This window comes from Protopterus annectens, chromosome 15.part0, assembly GCF_019279795.1.
Source record: "Protopterus annectens isolate FY-2018-M chromosome 15.part0, PAN1.0, whole genome shotgun sequence".
Lineage (NCBI taxonomy): Eukaryota > Metazoa > Chordata > Ceratodontiformes > Protopteridae > Protopterus > Protopterus annectens.
Genome location: NC_056749.1, coordinates 537,999,417 through 538,018,832, shown reverse-complemented (window position 1 = coordinate 538,018,832; position 19,416 = coordinate 537,999,417). Strand labels below are relative to the sequence as shown.

Genomic DNA, 19,416 nt, shown 5'->3' with positions numbered 1-19,416 from the left:
TTTTTGTACTGAAGTAGTAAGCAGAACTTTATTCAGATCTAGTTCTAGTTTGTTGTCTATAAAACACATAGTTTTCTTATCAAGATTTGATGCCTGTGAATATATGCAATGTATACATCTTTCCCAGGATTGTACTGTACACACTGATACAAAATACCCACCATAGACATAAAGATGTCTGTGTTAACATTTTCTGGAATAAGAGCACCAGTGGTTGACAGCTGGATTCCGAGTGTACTTTCTTCCATATAGGGATGGAAACTCCTTTCTCAGTCTGTACATGTGTTTTCTGGCTAACACTGAGAGCTATCAAACCATAACAATGTAAACTGCCATTGAACATATTGTGGTTCCCAGGCCTTCCAAACCGATATCCATCAATAACGTAACTGCTTTTTTACACCATAGAAATAAGAGAACCAACCAGGAAACAACGCTGGAAAAGCCAGTGGTGCTCAGACACTTTGAAAATGGCAGTAATTATTAACGTTCTTTCTTTGTAGTTGTTTTCAGTGCCATTGTGCCTTGAGTAGTAGTTTCCACAGTGAAATAGTGACAAAATAGGTATGAGTTTTGCTAAATATGGAATTGGTCCCATAAGCTTTGTCAGTGCTGATTCTGGCATCTCTTACAGTCTCCTGACCTTTCACCACACTGTATCTTATGGCATAATATGTCAAAGATTAGTTCCAGATTTATACTCCTAACTGCATCTGTAAGTTAAAGGAGCTCATGATCAAGTTGTTATACCAACCTCCCCAAACAAAAATGCCATCAATAATGTTCACTGTGCTTTCCAGAACCACAAATGCATGCAGTTACTTTTGAAACATACTGCACTTATATATGTACATATACCACAAGCTTCCATTCCCCTCCCACCAAAAGATAGCCACCAATATACATGGCTAATTTTTGATTTCTAAGGAAAATAAAAAAGTAATGATCACACTAATAAATTCTAACGTATTGCCTCTAGTCAGTGCACTGTCCCTGGATAAGCTATAGCAACCTTCTATGTACATCTCTGATGTTTGTTTGTGAGAAAAGTTAAATAATGCTCGCAAAGTCAGCAGCCACCACACAAGCTATAATGATCGTCTATGTACACCTCTGAGGTTTGATTGTAAGGAAAGATGATTAAGAAATCCTCTTCTTCTGGCTTTTTCCCAGTTAGGGGTTGCCACTGTGGATCACCTGTCCTTTAATGATTGGTAGTGGAGTTTTTATGGTGTCGAGTTGCCAGCCCGGCACCCAACCTTCCACAGAAGGCACACACACACACACACACACACACACACACACACACACGCACACGCACACGCACACACACATGCACTCATGCCTATGGCCAATTTAGAGTGTCCAATCCACCTACAGCATGTCTTTGGGATGTGGGAGGAAACCGGAGTACCCGGAGGAAACCCACGTGACCACAGGGAGGACATGCAGACTCCATACAGAAGACACCCCAGCCGAGGATCGAACTGGAGAACCTCTTACTATGAGGTGGTAATGCTAACTGCTGCACCAACGCATCTGCCCTAAAGATTATTAGGAAATAATGACCACAATGACTTTGTTCTCCACACAAGCAATATCAACCTTCTGTTCACTCTTCTGAGTTCTAATTGTGAGGAAAGTTAAAGAAATAATAACCACATTGTTCCCAGTCCCCCTCCTCCACATAACCTATATGAACATTTTGTGCATGTATCTGATGTTTAGCTGAGGGAAACATAAAAGAAATGACCACACTACCCTCAGCTCCACACAAGCTATAGTGACTTTCTGTGCATTTCTCATTATGGCTGGCTTTGGACTAGATGGGGATGTAATGGGTTCAAGATGGGGCCGTTGTCTACTAAGCCTGTGTCCAAATCATATTATGAGGGTCCAGATGTTCTTTGATACATTAATGCCTTATTTTTATAAATAACTACTTGTTAACTTTTATTGCTACCAGGAAGAGTTGCGTAAATGTCCTCAGTATTGTGTGTCCATAGATAAAACTGGTGATATTATTTTTCACATATGCAGGCACACACTGTCACAGCCCTTGATAAACCAGGCCTATCACGAGATGCACCAATATTATTTTTGTCACACAAGCACATACACTCCCCATGTCAGGACAGGTCTATCACAAGATGTGCATGCCAGGACACAAACGCGCAAACACAGAGTTTTCTATCCATTCATCCATTGCTCTTGACTTGCATGTGACCCCTTTAATAACTCCAAAAACAGCCAATGCCATCCATAGAGTTTACTGGGCAAATAGGGTAAAACATTGTAGATTCATAGGGCTTTCTTTCCTATCATATACATACTGCACACTCATGCCTACAGACAATTTAGAGTTGCCAATCTATCTGCCACATGTTATTGGGATATGAGATGAAACCACAGTACTCAGTAAAAATGTGCATAAATACAGGGAGGACATGCAAACTTTGCACAGAAGGCCACCCAGCCAAGATCAGAGCCAGATAACTGGCTGTAAGGTGGTAGTGCCACCCATACTTCCATTGTGCCACTCTACACATTTATCTGCAGGCATGTTGGAGGAATGCCAAATCACCTATGGCAAGTCTTTGGAATTTTAGTGGAAATGTGACCAGCTGAACAAAGCCATGCAGAAACAGGGAGTCCATGAAGATTGTGCACAAAAGGAACTACTCAAGCAGAGAATGAAGTGCTGTGAGATGGCAAAGCAACTTGCTGCACAACTATGCCAGTGATCAGTTGCTTTTACACATATTCTGCTCATTACACTAAAGGTACGTCACTTACTGTGGATACTTCTAAAGTTTGTGATAGAAAGTGAAAGAAATTCTGACCAATTTATTACTGTTAGACACAGTAGAGCATCCCCCCTACATTCACACATGCAAGTATAAATCACAACATTGATTATTTTACACTGTTGTCAGCAATTATAATGCATTGTGTGACATTGCTACTGCAAAGCCATATCAGTAACTCTTTAGCTAGGATCTAACAACAACAAGGTAAGTAATTGTATTCACACCTACCCCCATACCAGCAAACATATCCACTTTATTGACTCAGAAGGCTGAGCATGGTAAACATGGCCACATTAATGTATTTTAAAGTTTATTTCACACAAACAATGTAGCCACAGTAAATTATTGTAGTTTACTTTATACAGCTGATCACAAGACTTGCACATTCAGGTTACTGACCATTTAAACTGAGCAAACAATAGCAGGATCAGTCTCTTTCATCCACAGACAGCCCAGCACCCAGCAGTTATAGACAATTTGTTATCTGTATATATATCCGATATCTGTTTGTGATACAAAGAAACAGCCACACGAGTTTATTTCATTTTTTTTCACAGAAACAGTAGCCACAATGAAGTTTTTCACCTTGCATCACATAAATACACATAATCCTATGAAGCAATAATAGACTGTTTACATGGAGCAAACAATAGCAGGATTAGTCAATTTTCTGATGTCTGATTTAATAAAAACATAAAGTAAACAACCACAATAATGTTAATTTTGTTTCATACAAACACACAGTAGCCAGCTACATTATTCACTTAACTTCATACAAATACACATTAGTCCTGCAAAGCCATAATAATTATTTTACTGAAGCAAATGACAGCAGAGACAGCCTACATGCAAAGAAATTATAGTCACGTTGTTGACTGTGTACACCTCAGCTGTCTGAATGTAATAAAACAGTTATAACAATAATTTATTTCAACCATATTCCATGCAGACATACTGTTGCTAACCACAGTAAAGTATTCCAAGTTGTTACTTCACGCAAATATACATTAGCCTTGCAAAGTCAGAATAATGTCTGTTTATGATAAGCAAACAGCAAGGCCAGTCATTTGACCACAGACAGACCTCATACCTAGCAATTACAGCCATGTTGCTGACTGTGTACACCCCAGATGTCTGAATGTAAAAAAAAATAAATAAAATGGCCACATTAATTTTTAACTCTGCATTAAACAAACACACAGTAGCCAGCTATAGTAACATTTTCCACTGCATGACACAAATCCACATTACTTCTATAAAGCCAGGATAATGATTGTTTAACTTAGGTAAAGGACAGCAGGATCAGCTCTCCATACGCAGCTATAATAGCCACTTTGTTCCCTGTATGTACTTCAGATATCTGACTGTAAAGAAATAAAGATAATTACCATGATAATTTATTTAAACATTGGCTTAATCTGTTTCAACATTAGTATAAAGAATTACAACCTTAGCTCTCAAATTCTTACCCAAAGAAACAACGTCGAAGTCAAAAAATGTGTGTGTGGGGGGCACAATGGCCAAAAATCAGGGACAGATTTTAAAGCATGGCAGGTTTTGTGGTAGTGTATATTTTCTGAAAAACATGAAGTCTTAAAAATGTAAATGTCTGTCATTGCTTAGTGATTGCAATATTCATTGATTTGATGGAAAACCACAGCTTACAAAACAGACACAAAAATATGAGGCTGAATCATGGACATTCTGCAAAATCAAGTACAGTTTCCAACTTACTTCACACAAGTACAAGTTAGTCTTAGCCATCCACTGCCCATATCTTATTGCCTATCAGGATATACAAAAAAGTTACCTGCTACTATCCAGACCATTCTGGAGTACTCCACACCCTGACTACAGCATTCTCTTTTGCCATAGTTGGTTCAGTTTTCACTGCAGCCATTACATTCAATCCAATACTCAAAATATCTAGGCTGCTGGCATGGTCCTACCAACAGTCTACATAGTGAAATAAGATTCATTGTGTAGATCATGGATGGAATCAATATGAATGCCTGGAAATTGAGAGGGGGAAAAGCACTTTCCTTGGAGTGGCTGTTTGAAGTGGAATGCCATGGCAGCAGAATTTTTTCCTCAAAAAATAAATATGACAGAAAAGTGTCACAGGCTGAATGGCACCCTAGGTAACCTCCTAGTTTGCCTATAAATATAACCAGCCATCAGCCATGATCACAGCTAAGACCAACCTCTCTAAATTATCCAGGGTAGTTGCACCCTAGTTCACATGATTAGCTTCACTTTACAGAAAGTAATTCCACAAGTCTTCTGTTTGTGTTCCTCCCCTTGTGCTAGTCTAAGGTCAGCCATTTTTTAAACCAGATTTTTTTTTAATTAGCAAAGCGCTGCCCAAGCCTAGTGCCTCAGAGAGTTTAATCGTTTATTGGCTTGATAGGTCTAGGAGCCCAGTCCATAAAATACCTCGTTAATCTGAGTCTCTGCTGAAATACTTTCCTCCTACCACTTACCCATACATATATAAAATATTATGTAAAGCTCTGATAACTGGTTGAATAACCACAGTGTCGATGACCAGTATTTCGACATACTAAAGTCAAAATTTGTAATGTAAGCACATTTTGCACATTCTCTGGGGATTACCCCAGAGTAGACTAAATCAAAAGCAAGTGTTTTTTTGCATGGGAGCAAGCCCCTAGGGCTCCCCAAACCTCTGCTAATTATATATACTAATTCCAAGATCACACAGTTCCCTGGGGAAAGGGAACATACCCATATCTGCAGATTGTCAATCTCATGCCAAAATTATCTTTATTCACATGATGTACTCCCATGTAGAACAGGTGTGAGTGTAAAGAGAGTTCATAGAAACCCTATACAAGTATGTTAATAGCTGCAAAGAGACAGCTGTACCCACCAAGGAGAAGTGCAGAATTAACTCAAATAAACAAGCCACCCTGGTGGAATCACAACATCAGTAGACTGTATAATAGATGTAAAGTAAATCATGGCAAAAATTAGGTGTAGTACCCAGCAAGATGAAAGGTCTCACATCAAGCTAAACAAACTCAAGGACAAGTAAAGTCTACCAAAGCCAAATCTGAGGTAGATTTGGCCTCCCAGACCAAGGACATCTACAAGGCATTCTTAAGCTATGTCCACAACCTCCAAGGTAATACACAATTGTGTGCAGAGCTCATTGTTAGTGGAGCCACCTATACTGAGCCAGAAGATATAGCAAACCTACTAGAGACAAATTCAGCTCTAACTTTAACCTTCTCTACACTTCAACTCTCCCCTCAGGAAATACCATCTAATATAACCCCCCCCACACACACACACACACACACACACACACTGTCATTGGGGAGGAGGTCCTCAATGCTCTGTGGCCAGGAACACTATGTCAGTGGATGCAGACAGTATCCCAGGATGCCATCTAAATAGTAGGAAACATGGCCAGTCAGGCCTTCTGGAACTGCTATTTAACTGTAGCCTCCAAATAGGCTTTATACCTCATGAATGAAGAACAGCAACAATTGTCCCTCTGTACAATGGAGGGCCATCTACATACACTGAAAACTACAGACCCATAAATCTCACTAGTCTCATATGCAAAGCCATGGAAAGAAGTATCATGGAAATAATCAGTAATGACATAGGAAACCTCCAGGCACTGGACTCAACCCAATTTGGTTTCATCAAGGGAAGGTCATACTACACAACCTGGTGGACTTCTTTGAGAAGGTCACCAAAACAATGGATGAGCGCAAAATGGTCCACACTGCCTGTGTCTTCAGTAGTCTGTAGCAGTAGTGATGAAATCATTCTGTGTTGTTCCACTGTAGTCAGTATTCAGCATTCATCAGACCTATCACCGAGTACAGGGTCCCCTTTGGTATTTCCCTACCAGTGTTCATTATCCTAGTACATACCTATGAGTGAGTGGTGTTCCTCAAAATTATTTTCGCCGACAGTGGAGTTTACTTTTTTCTCCACTGTTGTGCGATCTCAGAGTTGGTATATAGAAGTCTGGGGGATGTGGAGAGTGTCCACCACAGGTGGCAGGAGATTGCTGGATACAGGGGTGCTTGCCTCCCTGTCTGTCTGCACAGACCAAATGATGCTAACTAAACAGATGTCAACGTTGCAATCATTTGACAGTGTAACATATATATATATGTGTGTGTGTGTGTGTGTGTGTGTGTGTGTGTGTGTGTGTGTATATATATATATATATATATATATATATATAAACACACACACACACACACACACACACACACATATATATATATATATATATATATATATATATATATATATATATATATATGTATACTGGTTATCTTCATGTGACTGAATACTTACTGCAAAGGAAAATAGTCAAAAGCATGTTTTGTCAAATGTGCTTTTGGACGAGAGTTATCAAATATCATTAGATGGACAGTGTATTGATAAGGTAACCATGGAAAAGTTTGGGTATCACAGCTAGCGGTACGTGTGTGTGTGTGCAAATGTTTGAGGATTAGAGTTGGAGTAAATGCTAGGTAAAGGATTGCAGTCTTGTTCTAATATACCATTATGTAATGTCATATTGTCATTTAGGCAGTTCATTGTACTTTAGCACTATTGCTTATCATTATTCTACCATGGCCTGGGTCACTGCTGAAAAGGGTCTGCTGGCCAGTCAACTCAAAGGTTAACAAAATGAAAATAAATAGTATTGTGCATGTATGCCATTGGTGATGGTGGTGATGCATGTCTTGTGTTTTGAATATTCTAAGTAGTGGTAGTATTATGGAAAGGGTTATTCTAAGGTAAGGTTTAGAACTGGGGTTATGGCAGGATAAGAGCAAGGGTTAGAGTTAACAAGCAGTAGTAAGGTAGTGTAGCCCCTGCACCCTGACCATCAGTGAGTCAGACTATGCTGAAAAAATCAGCATCCATTTTAAGCATACCATCTTCATGGAATTTCCCCCACTTTTGCCTATTCTGATAGTTTTGGTTATGTTCTGCATAAAGTGTTTAACCATTCAATCACTAATACAACTAAAGGACAGAGCAGCTCCAAAATGCTTCATCCCATGTACAGGTAACCTCAAATTATCTGTGGCATTATCCCACATATTATCACTAGGGGTAATATCTAATTATTGACCATGGAATGGGTAAGGCCAATCTAACACCAAATTGGCTTGGTTCATTCCAGCATCAAAAAGGAAATTGACTAGGCTTAAAATTACCCACAAGGCAGATAACCTAGTACTTACCTATAAACCTGTTTGCATGTGGTCATACAATATTATCTTTCTATGGTAAGTACCTTGACTCACAATTTTTTTAAATACTGACTGGAGGGCCATTGTCACAGATGATATACCCTCTGCCATATTCAGGGATAACAGCAGCAGTAGATGTCACAAAACCGTCTCTATTAATGGAAACCTGCAATAATCATCTATAGTTGTTAGAAAATGGTTTCTGTTATTTACAAGGACATAGAAATCCAGGCTTTTTCCAGTACATCAGACATTTGTAGCAGCACCATTTAGAGATGTATTATATACTGTCATAATACACTATGCAGTCTTTCAACACAAATAGTCCATTCATCTGAGAAATAACTGTACTCTTTTACTGTGAAATTTGGCTTAAGCAGCCCATGTGCACATCTTTTATACACTTTTATTCTGCTGTCTTCATTTTTTCACCGTTACTTGCATTTAAATTTCTTATATTTCCCTGTGGTTTTAATATCAAGGTCAGTAGTATGCCTTCTTTCCCATGTGTTAGTACATAAATCACTTTGGTTTCTGTAACACAGACTCTCTCAGCATTATACTCCCTGCAGGTCAAAGTTACTGTGTACTCTGCAATCATAGCTGCATAGCTGTTAACATCTATAGAGTACTCCTCTCCTTTTCTGTTCAGACTACAAGATGTCTAGATAAGTAATCAGACATATCTTTTCCCTGTCTTTTATTCTATTTAAAGACCACCTTTCTTTCCTAAGGAAAGTGTTGAGCCTTGGATTATTACAATTTTTCTAAAGGGTTGTAGATCGTATTGGATAGTAATGAATGTGAACTCCATTGTAGTATGAAATATTTACAAAACATTTGGCTGCAGACAGTATCCCAACTAAATACCTAAAAATTGCAACTGAAGCCATAGCATTCCCTTTCTCTATCATAATTAACAGATCTGGAGAGAAAACTGTGTTCCAATCATGTGAAAGAAATCATTCATAATACCTTGCGATAAAGGTGGAAGCTCAGCACAACTGACCAATTATAGGCCCACTGAAATAATATCATCCCTATATACAATTCTGTAAAACATGTATATGTATCTGAAATACTATCACCCTAGCTAAAATTCTCTAAACATGTATATGTATCTGAAATTCTTTTACCTCTATCTGAAATTCTGTGTGTGTATATATATATATATATATATATATATATATATATATATATATATATATATATATACTATTGTATCCTAATAAAAGAACATTTGCTTTTATTAGTATTCCTAGGAGACCTGTTATTGTTCTTAAATCATTGAGAAGTTTGGCACTGTAGCCTGCCATCCGTAAAAGTCTTGTTACCTCTTTGCAGCTGTGGATGGTAGCATTTGTTGTATTGTCTTTACCTTTGCTGGAAGTGAGGATATTCTCTTGTCAGAGAAAACAGCACCATAAAAAGCAAGTATATTTTTTGTCAGAAGACATCCTGTTATCAGAGAAAATAAAACTATAAAACTTCAGTGCAATTTTGTCAGAAGTATATTTCTCTTTTTTAAAATGAGACTATTCTCTTTCAGTTTAGCATCCATTTCAGTAATACATCATATTGTTTCTTCTTTTTAACAAGAAACATCTTTAATTATCACTTAGGACATAGGTAATCATACATTTATATAAATGAAAACAAACCATATTGACACAATCCCACCTGCAAGCGTTTTACATCACAAACTATGGTGACATAATCCTAGCTGCAAGCATTATATATCACTTATACTCTACCCAGTCATTGTCAAGCATTGCATAACTCATTTAAGTTCTGCCTTGTTTTAAACCTCATTCCTTCCCTGTATATATCGTTCACACAATTCCCATTTTTTCCTATGTAATTTGCTCCTACCCTTTTATAAAGATCCCAATTCCAGTTGTTTTATCTCTGTTACTATAGTCACTTTTGGTGCAGTTGGTTTAGACTTTGATTTCCATTTTCTAGAAATTGCTTTTTTTTTTTTGCAGCCACCATAATTAGACTCAGCAAGGCCTTACTATCTCTAGGCAATTCCAATTCTGTATCCTAGCTCTGAAAAAACATTTCCCTAGTAATACCAATTTGCTCATTACACACCCAGAGAATATGTTCCCAATTATCTATTTCTTCCTCATCAAACCTCCAACATTTGTGCCTACTTTAGAGTCTACTTGGGTTATAAAAAGCCTATGTAAACATTTCCAAGCAAAAATCCTAAATTATCTAGATTTTGTTGCATATTGGGGAGACATACATATATCCCCCATTGTTTCTTTGTGAATTGCTTATCCAGTCTCTCTTCCCAATCCTTTCTAACCATCTCCGATTGATTCTTATAGTTATCATGCAATATTTTATTATTCCTTTTTTTAATGGCAGCTTCTGTTCCAGATTCTACAAAAACTCTGCCAGTGCTGTTCTTTTGTTTAGGACCCTGTTATTTCTTTCTCTATCAATCCTTGATAGGGAAGGTAGTCTTTTATCTCCACTTCAAATAAATTCTTGGCATCTCTCCATTCTGTTACCTTTTCCTCCCTAGCTATTTGTTCCCAATACCTTGGTTCTTTTGCCAGTTTTCTCCAATAAATTCCAGACCCTCATGCCTATTGCCTGTATCCATAATTGCAGTCATCCCTATCGACAGAATCTCCTTTCTCCATTCCTGTGTTGGATTAGATCTTAAAAATACTTTCTGCTACTTTATGAATATAATATTCTGTATGATTATTGTTATTCTCCTTAAAGGTCTCCATTTAAAAATCCCAGTCTATCCTTGTTTTTGAGCCCCCCCCCATTTCATCATCATCCCGTCCCACTTTGAATTATAGTTTTCTGCTTGTGCCATTTATAGGAGCCTATGTTGCTCTGAAATACCCATTCAAATTGGGTAATCCTAATCCGCACAGCTGTATTGGAAGAATCAGCTTACCCCACTTGACTCTTGCCATCTTTCCCTCCCAGATAAAATCCTTCAGCTCTTTATTAATTGCTATCCACAACTTCTCTGGTTGATAAAAATATGCCTGACCTGTGTATAAGACTAAAGGGACTAAAATATTTTAACTGCTTGTATTTTACTATCTATATCCATATAACAGAGCTTCCATTTTCTCAGTATTTGTATTTTGTTTAGAATCTTTCCACATGTCCTTATCTGCTACGCATGAATAATTTTTAATCCATCCTCCTAAATACTTAATTTTATCATGTCCCCATAAATATGGATATTGCTGAACCAATTTGTGTGTGGATACATAATCTACTGCTATTGTATTTGTTTTAGCTTCATTCAGTTTGTATCCCAAAAAGATATGAAACTCTCAAAATGTTCCACAACACTGTAATTTCCCTTTCTGGTTTTGTCAGGTATAACATAATATAATTTGTAAATAGAGCCAGCTTATCTTGACTACCATACCAATTATATCCTTGAATTTCTGAGTCCTTTATAGTCTTTGCCAAAGCTTCTAAATATAATGCAAATAACAAAGGGGAAAGAGGACATCCTTGCCTGGTTCCTCTGCTCAAACAGAAATTATCAGCGAGGACCCTACCCATTTTAATTTTCACCTCCAATCCCTCTTATGTACTCCTAATCAACCTTATAATTTTATCAGGGGATGCAACTGCTTCCATTGCCCTGCTCATAAAGTCCCTGCTTACTCTGTCAGATGCTTTCTCTGCATCAAGACCCACCTACAACAGTGGTATTTTCTTATATATTACTTTTCTCTGGATCATCAATGTTCTGTTAATGTTGTCAAATGTTTGCCTTCCACCCACAAAAAAAACACTAATCCACATCTAGCAATTTTGACATTACTTTTGTCATTCTTGTAGCCATTATAGACAAACACTTTATAATCATGGTTTAGTATTGAAATGGGCCTGTATGAAGCTGAATCTGATGGATCTTTACCCTGTTTAGGTATTACAGCTACCGCCACTTTCTTCCAGGATGTTGGTACTTCTCCTCCTCTTAAAATACTATTAAACAAACCCTTTCAGATCTTTATCAGTTTTTTTCCCTCCTAACATCCAAACTTCCACAAGAATGCCTTCTATTCCTAAGGACTTTCCTGTAGATTGGTTATGTATCACCATGTTTGTCTCATGCATTCCTGTCATAACTCTTAATACCTTCCTTTGCTATACTTTCCCTTCTGGACCCCCCAGACACATCTTCACTACTGAAATCAAATACCAGTCCCCACCTGTAATATTCCTTGCTGAAAGCTGATTATTTCTCCCAGAATTTTCTTAAGCTCCCGTATAGCAGTTTTAGATGGAATATAAATGCATTCCAGTGTAATCCTCTTCCCTTGCCAGTAGCTCCTTAGTACTACAGATCTACCATTATTATATTTTTATCATCTTCTATCACTATTGGAGATCATCTTGCAATTAATATAAGTATTCTTCTTTTCCTTTGTCCTAGGTATTTCACTGAATAACCATCCTGAAAACCTTTCTTTATCAAAGTCACATGTTCAATTCTTTCCAAGTGTGTCTCCTGAAGAATAGCTATTTGCACTCTGCATTTTTAATATAGTTCAATACTCTTTTTTGTATTTATCTGTGAGTCCATTTACATTTAAAGACATTACAGAAAACATCATTGTACTAAAATGTCATTATTCTCACCTTTTATGTATAACAGCTTTTTTGTTAAATGTCTATCTAGTTCCAGCTGTTGTGTTACATGCATACACTGTTTGGCAGGTTGAAATTTTATACAGTTGTTTCTTGTCATATCGATTTAAGCCTATGTCAAATCTTACAAAAATGTTGTTTTATTGAAAGCCCTCAAACAACAAAACAAACACACCACCAATACCCACCTAAAACCTATTAAATTAATACTAACACACAAAACTATGTACAGCTTCAAATATTGAAGTTTTACCCTCCTAATAGGAGCAGATGTCCCAAACTGACAGACACACCCAGAGACTTGAGTTAAACTAAATGAAAGGTTATCTATGTTAAGACGCATGGTGCAGCCTGTGCTTCTAGTAAGTGTTGTCTGGTTTTGTCTTATCTTTATAGATGTCCCAGCTGGGAAAGCACATAATTGCTTTCAGATAACATTATTTCATAGCCAATTTCTCTTTTTTTTCCCTAGCCAGTTTCTTTGTATCAGATTTTCTCCATGGAGACTTGAGGACCAGATACAGAATTGCTAATAAACATACATTTAATTGCCAGAAAAAAGCCTTATAATATTCATTATTCTTTTTCATTTACTTGCATTCTCTTAAAACATGTTACTAGATCAAGCTAAGGGGCTTAATCCAGTAATTCCCTCATGCAAGAATGATAAAAAGCACATTAATTTTTCTTTTGTCATGCTCTTTTAATCAGACTTTTCTTCTTCTTCCTTATTTATTGCAGTGTCTATATTTCTTAAAACTGAACAAGGAGAAAGAGAGAAGAGAAAAAGAAAATAAAAAGAAAAAAACAGGAGCATCCATTTACAGTAGTATCCCCATTACACTTAAAATAACTGAGAAAACTTTATAGTATGCAAAGAAAATCATACACTATAAAATAGTACTATTAAGTAAAACAATTTGTTTTACTTACAGTTAGCTTTCTCCCTCCTCTTCCCCTCCCCTAAGCATTTTTCCAAACAATAATGACATGAAGTATCGCATATGCTTTAGAGTCCCCTACAAGTCCAAAAAGGTCCTATATTTCCAGATCTTCTTCTTCTTCTGTCATATTTCACAAATATAATTATTGTTTTGTAATCTCATATTTGTCAATGTCCAAGTTACTGGTTTTATTCCTGTTCATCTGCATCTCCCAAATCCTGTCTCATTTCCAATGTTCTGTCAATTCTTCTAGTCAACTCTCATGCTCCCTCCTCTCCAGCATTTTCCATTGAAACACTGGAAAAAGTTTCACTCGCACATTCTGTCTGTGGTCTTTATTACCAGAAGAACAAGAAGCAGAATATCCTTCTGTTTCACAGCTCACTTTTGTTGGACAAACCTCTGTATCTCCCCTCCAGCATGTACATCATCAAAAATGATTGTGTCCCTCCAGGGAAGAATATTTTGAAGATAGCTGGGTACAGCAGCCTGAATCCCACACCTGCCTCCTGACACTCCCCAAGTAATGGAATAAATCTACTCCTCCTCTGCCCAGTGTACAATGAGTAATCATTCACAAACACTCTGCTATCTCCCACTTCCAGTACCGTATTCCTCTACCACAGTTCTGCCAGAACCAACTCCCCTGCTAGCAGGATCGCATCCTCACTAGTAAAGGTCCAGGCCACTGTCCCATAGCCAGGCCTAGAGCACACACACAATGTGCCCCTTCAACCAACAACTCCTGCTGTGGAACACCAGTCCAGCTACCCATCTGTACCTTCATAAAATTAACACAGTCCATTCCCTCCAGCCTCTCCAACATAGCCAAAAATCCCAGGCCCTCCCCATGTGCTCTGTCCCCTAATTCTATTATTTTTTTGAAACATCTCTTCTTGAGCCGTCTCACATTCAGCGAGCCCTTTCCTCATCTCAATCTCTGATCTTTGCAGTTTCAGCACCTCATCTGAATATCTGTTTAAAGCTTCTTCCATTTTTCAAGCCCTCTCTTGCCCATGTCAGCATACTCCACCAGTGCCTCATTTACTTTAACCATGTCTGTGTGCAGCTGTCTCATACTTTCCTCTAGGTTACCAAAAGTCATGTCTGGAGGTCGCACTGCTGTCCGCTAAGCAGCTGTAGAATCCCCTCCCCAAGTCAGTGTCCCTTCCTCAACTTTTGCAGCTGATTTTCTTTCAAGTCCTCTGTATTTCTCCTTTTCATGCATCCAGCCAGTGCACTTACTAGCCAGTTACTAACATTTACCCAGAAGCACAAAAGTCTACTGAAGTTCTCTACTGAGTTTCTGTTTTTACACTGGGGGAGCTAGAATTAAGCTGTTATTCAATATGCAGCCATCTTGGAAGTATTTCTGTTTTTTTCCCTATAAACAATGATATCAGCAGTAGAGGTTTTTTTAGCATTTCTGATTCCTTGTAACATCTATTGTATAATATAGTGAAATAATTCAGTAACTCAAGGGCAGTATATGTTGTGAAGTTGTAATATTTCTGCTTTCATAATAACAGTTGTGGTGATATCCCTGTGTGAGATCCTTTATAAATTTTGAGTCAAGTGATGATAAAATATTTTCAATCAGCCGCTGCAATCCGGTGCTGTTCTCTGATAAACGGTTAGCTGGCAGCCTGATGTCAACACAGGCTTGAGTGTTGTCACTTTAAGTGAAACCCTTGCTGTCGATCCACGCACACCCTCAACAACGTACATCTCTAAAACGTCCTGCAATAATTTTTTGGCTCGTCTCTGAGGCAGAGAGGTACTCTTCTGTATGCTTGTGCTACCTTCTTTCAGATTTATACCCAAATGTGTCCTTTAGGAAAGAAAACAAGACAGATGCGTAAACTGTTCTTTTCTTATCAGCTCATTTTCTAATAACTCAAACCAATTTACTAACTCATTATCAGAATCATATGTTAAAACCTGTCTGACGATGCTTTGTTTTAATCTGTTGTTTAATATTGGAATACTTAATTCCAGCAAAGAAGATGATATGCTTGAAAAAAGATATTAAAGACAGATTTCATATTCAGCCTGAATTAATAATGAAGTTGTCTAACTAAAAATTATTATGTCTACTAAATTACAAGAAAAGGTCTTTGCCCTCTATAACTCTTAGACCCGATTTGGTACTTCTAGTTTCAAACTCTCATAATTGCATGTTGATTAGTTGTTTCCAGCTGCAAGGACTTTATGATTTCATTGATCTCTCACAGTTTCAGCCCTTAGAAAATAAATGCATTATTTGTCATTGTAGATGAAACGATTATCACCTGGTTTGTTTTTGCAGCACTGTTGTCAAATATGTACTTTGTTTTATTTTCCAGGTAAACTATAGTTCTCCACTGGTGGCAATACATTTCAAGGAAGTGAAGATGAATTCTCCAATAACAGTCCAGTGCAAGTTAAATGGAGCAGGAATCATTAATGACAGTGCTCAGGATCGATTCCTTGGCAGGATTTTTTTCACCATCAACATTGGAGCATAGCAGTTTGACATTTTATTTTTCTTTTCTTGGGACTTCGTCAAACACAGCATCTGTAAAACTACAGCTGTATGTCAACATTTGACATGACTTAGAAATAGTTAAGTGGACAATATTTTTCAGGGACAACTTGAAGAATGCCAGTGGCCTTTGGTAGATCTTACACATGTAGAAAATGGAAAAAAATCACAACAGGTAGCAAATCAGTATGTAATTACTACTGCAGAGTCAAAGAAGGCTCTTTAATAGAATATTATTTGTTGAGAGAAAAAGCCATTGGCATTATGCAGTCATTAATTTCTTTTACTAAAAATTAAGACGTTTGTTTCTGAGGCCATGAATCAGTTTTATTTTAATAGAGTGGATACAGTCCCTTACTAATATGGATGTAATGATGTAGAGTTTTCAGAACTATATTTTGATATGCTTTAGTAAGTATAATGGGTAACGTTCATGAGTTCCAGCAGATTATAAATTCAGTTTGGTATAAAGTAGATTATAAACTGAAACTATTATATTGTTCAAACAGTTGTTCTAACAGATAATTATAAAGCATAAGAGTTGATGTGAAGAGGCATACCGATCATGTGTTAATATTTTCATACAATAATTTAGAAAAATGGTAATCTGTCTCTGTCTCTCTCAGGCTTAATCCTGTAGAGAGAGAGAGAGAGATAGAGTGAGAGAGAGGAAAGGAGGGATAGATAGCAATATTAATACCCAGACATATGGACATGAAAATCCACTGCAGGCTGTGGTGTTCGTGCTCTAATCATTCTATAAAATATGACCAAATTGTTGTATGTTGCTGCAAAATAGAACAGATGCTAATTATGGACAGATACCTAAGAAATGCATGCATCACAGTAGAATTATGCTCTTTGGGGCATTTTTTTTTTGTAAAAAAACAGAAACAACTGGTTTGGAAATTAATGTGCAAGTGTGACCTTGTACTTTAATACACACACTGTCATATAATGTACATTATCTAAGCAGCAAAGATTATATACCTAATGTCCCCAACGTACCCAGTGTTATATTTCCCCTCTCTTTTGTGTATCCTTTTCTAAATCTGCCTTTTACAGATAGGCAGACAAACTTCTCCTGGGCACAAATATGTGGGGGAGAAAGTCATGACTAAGTCAGAATGGTGGTAAATTTGATTACCATCTTGCCTGGATCAAATAAAATTTAAAATTGTCCTTTCTACATCATCATTTCAGAAGTCCCCAAAACTAATTTAAACACATTCATCAACAGTCTTACTATATTAAAACTTAATCATTTAAAAACTGAAATGGATATAGTTCCAGGGTGCATGTGTTATTCAACTAAAATTTACTTGTTAAACCTCTTTTTAAATAAGGGATGTCTTTTAAGTATTTGAAGATTGGTAGGAAGATATGACTGTATTTGTTTCATTTTTTTACAGATATCACTAACTTTAAAATTAAAAGTTACTTTGGCAACATGGATGTAAAAAATTGCTGAGTATTCAAATATATATAAACCAGGTAGTTTCTTGGGTTCATAATGATGTGTAGAGTTTCATTTAATTGAAACTCAAAAATAAATAAATTCAACAGCTAAATTACATGAAAACATGGACACAAAAGGCTGGATTCATAAAGGTTACCTCAAAGTGTACACTATGTGTACACCTAGTGTAACCTTTCTGAGTGAACAGACAGCACAAGCATTGTGGTAAGGCTGCTCTTGAATTCAGAAAGTAGTAACCTTTATGAATATGTCCTAAAGTGTATTTGCAGACATTGCACAAAACTCAAATAAAACAGCTTTGTAGGAGACCTCACCCCCTTACACCCACTTCCCACTGTGGCGGTTTCACTTCTACACCACTGATCTCTAAATATGTTAACTCAGAAATCATAAAAACTCAGAATGAGGCGAATACCATTTCACAAAATAGCTTACATTTTTGTTTTGCTCCAACACACCCAACTTTGGAGTCAGAATTTAAAATGGAAAATATAATTATGTGATAAAGCATTCTCAGTGAAATCAGTCCTTAACCTATTACTTTGTGAAAGTATAGTTAATGACTGGTCTCAACAATACAATATACAATAAAAGTGTTTATATACAGATATAATTTATGTATTTATATAAAGCAAATCTTAACTACCCATAATCCTGGACACCAGTAGATAAAGAAACAAATGCCGAATACCCAGTAACTTGACTGCAAGAAACACCGACACCCATAATACAGATAAACAGAAAAATACCCTTACCATCTAAAACATGTGTTCTGCAGGCAGGCAAACCCCAAATTTGGGGAAAAGACCCACATACACCCCCTCAGACTTGTATACTAACTCTGTGGTTCCACTGACTCAAAGAAGGAAATAATCTTCTTACAGAAAGGAATTGCCACTGGCATACCAAGAACCACACCAGCTGTGAGTAATCAAAATAAGAAAAAAAAATACATGACAAAACATAAACATTCTTCCTACTCTACACAAACAAATGCACAGTACCCCATCACAGAATAACTCAACTTTACAAAATCAACCAACTATGAATTCAACATAGTATGCATTTGGCAGTTCCTTCTGCAGTCAGACCTCATTAATGAACCAAAGCTTTGACACATTAAACTGTGCACACCACTGGTATTCACTAATATGCCACAAGCATGCTTGGAACCCATATATGTATGCTTGTACGCGCATGTGTATATATAAAATATGAGTTCCAAACATGTTTATGATCATCACTCTTATATGCAAAAACAGGATTTCTGTCTGAAGATTGAGACTGCAACATTCTGGATATTATTCATATCCCATAGATGCAACAATATTGGCCTTCGTATATATAAGTAACAAGGGGTGATGGGGTGAAAGAGAACTACCCCTTAAAAATGTTTTATTTTACATTTTAAGTGTTAAGTGGTCATTTGCATACATTCCATGGGCCTGTATTTTAAGAGGTTTAAGGTATCACACAATGAAAACTCTAGCTTGGCTGGGATTTTCTAGTAGTTTTTACTGAATTGTTTGTGTGGTCTTTTTACCCTTTGGTTTGCATATGCGTGTCTGTGTGTGTGTATATGTACATATATATGTATGTATATACATATATATATATATATATATATATATATATATATATATATATATATATATATATATATATATATATATATATATATATATATATATATATATACACACATATATATGTATGTATATATATATATATATATATATATATAGAGAGA

The 19,416-nt window shown here is 36.8% G+C and overlaps 1 protein-coding gene across 5 annotated transcripts in view; it reads left to right on the top strand.

Moving 5' to 3' along the window:
• ATP1B4 (ATPase Na+/K+ transporting family member beta 4) overlaps positions 1 to 19,060 on the top strand; it is a 541,897-nt gene extending 522,837 nt beyond the window's left edge. For all 5 annotated transcript variants that reach the window (XM_044057342.1, XM_044057343.1, XM_044057344.1 and 2 more), the window contains one exon: positions 16,008 to 19,060. In XM_044057342.1, the coding sequence (XP_043913277.1) occupies positions 16,008 to 16,169 (162 nt within the window). In that variant the 3' untranslated portion in view covers positions 16,170 to 19,060. The remainder of the gene's footprint in view (positions 1 to 16,007) is intronic.
• Positions 19,061 to 19,416: the final 356 nt, after the last annotated feature.